We start from the raw sequence: 6,108 nt of genomic DNA, 5'->3' as shown, positions 1-6,108 counted from the left end.
TCACACGTGTGCTGTCAGTAATTTTAAAAATAGAGAAGGTGTGAATCACTATGGAAACACAAGATTGTGGTTATATAACGGTAAGCAACTAGTCATACGAAGGTGCCAGGAATGCTTTTCTTTTCTTTTATTCATTTTCTAAAATGTCATTTTACTGCTAAAAGGTATTGACAGCATATGAGTGAGCGCTAAAGTAAACGTGCAATACACTTTTTCTCATAAACAGCTTGAGCAATTTCATCATAAAAGGAAACCGAATGTTTTGCATCTGAAAAAAGAACGCTGGTGTAGGCACTTACAGCTGGTGATAACATCTAGTGAGAAACACATTACACATTTCTTAAAAAGTCTAAGGCTCGGTTATTTACAAAGCAAAAAAGCGTGTATTACTTTAAACTAAATTGACATTTTCATCAAACACCCTCAAAACAAGAGAGGTACATAGAATGGGGAAGTTTTTGCAAATTTAGTGACATACTGCACATGACTGTATAATAATGCTAACTAAACTGTTTTTTCTTGCTAGAGTACAGAAATTACATCACATATAATTCGCTAAATATAAGGAATACAAATGAGTCTAGGACTTTGTACTGAAAAGCTAAAATTAAATGATAAAGCTATCTTTCTCTATTTTTATGCAATATCTCTATGTCAAGCACAGGGAAGCACTGATAGATATTTTTACTGAAACAGGGACGGATGGATATTTTGTAACAAGTGTTGTATTGGCATTGCAATACTTATTTCACAATCATCCCCACACATAATTTCACTAAGAATATGCAAAAGTTTTAGATTACACGTCTGCAGCAGATTAGACCAATTACTGGATGTCTTTAATCTGAAAAGATACCATTAAGAAGCAAAGAAAGTTTGTAAAAGGACATGGAGTGAACTTTGCTCTTTGTGTTATGAAAAAGAAAGGCCATTTCTAAAATTTAATTATTTTGAAGACAAATGTCTGCTGTCATTGTCTAAATACATGAAGAAGCATATGAAACCCTGCCAGTGGCGGACTCCCTCAGACATCGGTGCGTTGGTGGTTCTTTGTGTCCGGGGATGGGCGTCCAGGTACACACCGGCTCACTCCTTGGCGGCCGCTTATCGGGGCCTGGAGCCTGGGGCTCGCTCGGGCCACTTCGGAGGTGGGGTGCCCCCGGCCTCTCGGCCTGGGGCTTGGTCACTCAGGCACGGCTGGCTGCCAGCGGAACTCATGGGCGCGTCACTGCAACTCCCCCTGGCTTCTGCTCCGCGGCTGCTGAGTGAGCCCTCATCTGGGACTCTCCTCAGCTCTTTCTGGGACAGTGACGCGGCTGCCCCTCTGTTGGTCTTCCTTGGTCTCTTGTGTTCTGGGGGCCTCTGGATGTCTGGAGTTTTGATCTCCTCCATACCTGCTTCATGCCCTGGAGGACGGGGCTGTGGCCCCCCCACACCCTCTAGCAGATCATTACATGAAGGAACCTTTTAAAAACAAGCGCGTCCATGCTCACAGGTGTACACACGGGTGATCACACCCACAAACTACACCCTTTTTGGCTCCTACCTCAAAGCACACTGTGTTCTGTTGATCTTATGTGCTGCACAATAATGTTTAATTTTTAGTATTTACTGTCATATTCCCATATATCATTGTGATGTTGTTTATTCTATTACTCTTGTTCTCTTCTGCTTGTTTTCTTTTTTCTTTCTCAACAGGTGATCCAGGTGATTGATATATGCATTTTTTTTTCTTTTCTTTCTTTTTTTTTTTTGCTGCCCATTCTGTTGGTTTTTGTTTTTTGCCCTTCTCCCCCGTCCCTCTTCTCAGCTGTTTCTCTTTCCCTCTTTCTTTCTCCCCTTCTTTCCCCCAGTCAAGTCTGTCCCGTATTCAGTAAGTGAAAATAAAATAAACAATAAAAGGTGAATCAAATGGACCATTACGGCAAGGCTGAGATGGTCAATTTGGTAAAGTAAATCCGTTGGGCATCTTTCTTTGCCTTTAGACAACAATTCTGATGGCAAAAGAGCCAAACGGGACAGGCAAAAAAAAAAAAACAAAACAAAACAAAGAAGAAGCATATGAAAACAACAGAAACCTCATAACATCCATCAGGTCACAAGTGCTCCATCCAGTGTCAGGATTAAGGTTGGATTTTAGTCTATCCACATGTTCCAAACATGAACTCCCGATGATGTTCATTTATACTAAAACATATTCTTAATCCTAGATGGGGCACTAATAACTTGATTGATGGATGGAGAATACAATGCTATAGCAAAACAGGTAAGCTTCTTGTGAAAAAGTATTGCCTGAGTGATATGTGTTAGACAACAGGGAACTTTTTTATGTGCAGTTGAGGTAAATAAAACCTTCTTTGCACTTACTAAAGAAGAGATGGTATGTTTTACTTCTAAACTGAAGTACTCATACTTTCTTCCTGAGTTGCAAGGGAATGCTTCTTTCTCGTCATTATCTCAGAGTTGCCGATAGAGCTCCGAGCTGTGCTGCGGCGCCGGGCGAACTCTGCAAGATCCTCAGCCAGAACAGACTCCATCACTGCACCGAGAGAATGTCGGATCTTATTGCACAGGTCAGGGCAGCTGAACACATACAGAACAGGATTGAGGACGCTGTTGAGGAAGCCAATCGTCGCTGCAACTGGGAGGGCCTGTCTTATAAAATCCTGAACAGACTGAGAGTTTGGAGCCATCACTTCCATGACGATGAATATGTGGTAGGGTGCCCAGCAGAGTACAAAGCTCACCACCACAGACACTACAAGCCGAACAAAACGGAAAGGGCGACGGTTACATCTGTTTGCTATTATGGAGTGTACAACAGCATAGCTCACTATGATGATGACCAAAGGGATTAAGAAGGCAAAAAACAGCTTCATTATTGCCAGTCCTTCTTTCCGTTGTTTAATTATAGGTTTATTATTTGTCTGATTCTTTGGTTCAGGCAGGAATCGTGCATAATCATAGTAACAGAGATTCCGGCCATGTTCTACAGGGATGACGTCACGAAACAGGAAGAAGGGGATAGTGCAGATCAGAGCCATGGCCCAGATTACCCCACATATCTTCTTAACTAGTTGGATGTTTCTGTGGTTTTGGGCCCAGACAGGTTTCAGCACCACCAAGCAGCGGTCCAGAGAAATGGCCGCCAGTAGGAAGCCACTGACGAACATGTTGAGAAAAAAGATGGAGGAATGGATGCGGCAGAAAGTTGTCCCCAGTGTCCAGGTTTTGCCCCGGGCCATGTACAGGGTGAAGAAGGGCAGTGAAGAAGTGGCTAGAAGGTCAGAGACTGCGAGGTTCAGGATCCAGATGCTAATGATGGAGCGACGGACATGGAAGCCCACCACTGCAACGATGAGGAGGTTTTCCACGATGCCAATTGTAGAGAAAATGCCATGGAGGGTAATGGTAAAAACATTCAAAGAATGGGACCCTACAGGGTGGCTGGATACATTATGGTTGCTATTTTCAGTCATCTTGGATGAAAGATTTCTTGTCGTCGTGTCGGGTGGTTGCAGTTCAGATGACGTGCTTCACAGCTGAAAGAGTATGAGATGATAACATGTAAAATCAAACAGTTCAGTTAGTGGAATCTGTTATGAAAGAGAAAAGTCATATCTAATTTTTTTTTTTTTTTAAGAAAACATTTTGTTGTTATTGTTTAAATGTGGTTACTTTACGAGGAATGGCTCAGCACAAATCTGATTTGTCTGTTCTTGTTCAGTAATAGTATATGGCTACTGGTCTATTTAGTATAGCTACAGTAAATGGAGTGATTCGTATATTTCTATGCTATATTCAACATGCCAGATTCACACACATTCTATGCTTTGAAGTGCTTTCTAACTACCATTCACACTCCGATGGATGCATCAGAGATATCCTGCCACAAGGATATTTTGCATGCAAACTAGGGTGAGCCACCAACCACCAACTTTCCGATCAGTAGACAACCTGCTCTACCTCCTGAGCTACAGCCACTGTATGAAAGTGTTGAACCACCCCTTATTTCTTTCTTGTTTTCTAGTAAAATTGAAAATACAGATCTGGTACATTTATTTTATTTGGTATCCTTATTTTTCACAGTCTGAACTCTCTTAGGTAAGCTTTCTTGTCATTTCTTTGAGTAGTCTTCAACTTCAACAGTTCTCCAGGGTTCCTGGGGGACAATCAAAGCTTTTCTTTGGATGTTGATTGGTTTTTATTCCATTGTCTGTTATAATTTCAAACTGCTTCGGTAATGCTGAGGTTGGGCAAGCTGCTGTGTGCTGATGATGATTTCAAATTTGGATTTATCACTTTATAGGACATGTTGTCACTTCTTTTCAGTCCAGTACTTGTGAAAAAAAGCATTCTTCAGGATGGAGCTGATATATGCCAAAATACACAACCGCTGAGACCATTTTCTGATCATGACTTGGAGATACTTTTCATCTGCTGCAGATCATTTTTATCTTGGTCTGCCACTGCTTTTGTCGTTCACTTATCAATTTGGCCCAGTTTTCTTTAAGGACACACTGCACACCATCCTGAGATATGCCATTTTTTGACTAATGACTCATTAGGAATCACATTGTTGGTGCAAAAATACCATTTTATGCCTCTCAAACTGTGTTATATTTGATAGTTGCTGAAGTAGTTATTTGAAATGGGAAAAAATTCTATACTTTTGTGAAGGAAAATGAGTTCTTTAATACGTTTTCTGTTATGTGCACACAGTTAGGGAGTTAGGGATGATTCCATAGGTACTGTACATTTCAAGTGGCTTACAAAGACATTGCCCAGAAACTGGTCAATATTGGGTTTGTTACTTGTTACATTTCTTAATGCTGTAATGCTGAACAGTACTTGAGTACCCCCACAGAGAAACTAAATTATTACTTAAACTCCGCTGCCAATTACCAGTTAACAGTATAAATCTTTTGCCACACGTGAGTAGAAGTCATCATTCTTTTAGTGTTTAATTATTAACACGAAGTGGACAACACTGAAAACTGGTTCAAAGAGACTTCAAAGTGATTGCCACAGTGATTATACTGTAAAACCACACAGGAAGAAACCTTGGCTGCGAGACTGACTGCACACTCAGGTTTAACATCAGTCTGGGTTCTTCACATTGTGTTAGCATGCTTGTGGAGATGCTTGCAAAGAGTTGATGTCATGTTAATCATTTGTACTTACTTCTGTCCTAAACTTTGCACTTGACCAATTTACCTTGTTGTTTTGGGCCATTGGAGTATTCTTATCTCCACTTCTCAGAAGTTGTATACACCTCCACCATTGTCCCTCTCCATGCATATGAACTACAGTCAGTTGATTGTAGCACAAATGTGCCGAAAGAAAAAGACACGTTTTTCAACCCAGTATCATGTAATAGACACGCCGGTCCACTGTGTCCATTTCACGTTTGCCTCTCACTAGTGACTTCGCGGCTTTAAAAGTCTCCTCCTGCTGGTGATGCAGCTTCTACATGTGTGCCCATTTTACACTAGGAAGGAGAAAAGCATGATGAACACAGTGGACAGGAGTGCCTATTTCACACTTTGCTGTAGGACTGAGTTGCATTTGTTGTTTGTTTGTTTGTTTGTCTCCGCCCAGCACGCAGATAACTGAAGAACTTTTGGAATAATTTCAGTGTAAGGACATTTAACTACACATTTAATCCCTGGCATATGTTAATATAAGATTTAAAAAATGCAATAGCTTTTCCAAGTTCAGGTTTTCTTTAGTTTTGTTTTTGCCATCCCTGCCTTGTGTTCTGTTATTTACAATAAACCTCACTTGCATCTTAGTAAGTGCCTGCATTTGAGTCCACTTTCCCACACATCACACGACTGCTGCCGCAGCCTTGACATACTTAACTACTTTAGTGTAGTGTAACTGGCTTTGGGGAGTTTAATAAGCTGAAAAGCTATAAATAAATAATACATTCATTTAAAATGCCAAAACTGTATGCCTTCCATCATATTTTCCAAAGCTGTCCAGCGGGCTAGATTGGGTCTCTCTGCTGTGCCGATTCTGGCCCCTGGGCCTTATGTTTGACATCCCTGATCTAGGCTTAGCAGTATGATTTGGCTTATGGTTGGCCTAATAGTGAGTAAATGG

At 41.0% G+C, this 6,108-nt stretch overlaps 1 protein-coding gene across 1 annotated transcript; it reads right to left on the bottom strand.

Moving 5' to 3' along the window:
• Positions 1–2,036: 2,036 nt before the first annotated feature.
• On the bottom strand, positions 2,037–5,680 carry LOC113018526 (prostaglandin D2 receptor 2-like). The gene has a single exon (XM_026161594.1). The coding sequence runs from the start codon at positions 3,477–3,479 to the stop codon at positions 2,394–2,396; it is 1,086 nt and encodes a 361-aa protein (XP_026017379.1). The 5' UTR covers positions 3,480–5,680; the 3' UTR covers positions 2,037–2,393.
• Between the last annotated feature and the right edge of the window lie 428 nt (positions 5,681–6,108).

The sequence above is a fragment of the Astatotilapia calliptera genome, chromosome 3 (genome assembly GCF_900246225.1).
Source record: "Astatotilapia calliptera chromosome 3, fAstCal1.2, whole genome shotgun sequence".
In the NCBI taxonomy this organism is placed as follows: domain Eukaryota; kingdom Metazoa; phylum Chordata; class Actinopteri; order Cichliformes; family Cichlidae; genus Astatotilapia; species Astatotilapia calliptera.
This window is presented reverse-complemented; position numbering and strand designations above follow the sequence as displayed.

Bases quoted from the DNA above. Each gene is read 5' to 3' on its own strand.
- LOC113018526 (XM_026161594.1), bottom strand. From the start codon at position 3,479: ATGACTGAAAATAGCAACCATAATGTATCCAGCCACCCTGTAGGGTCC.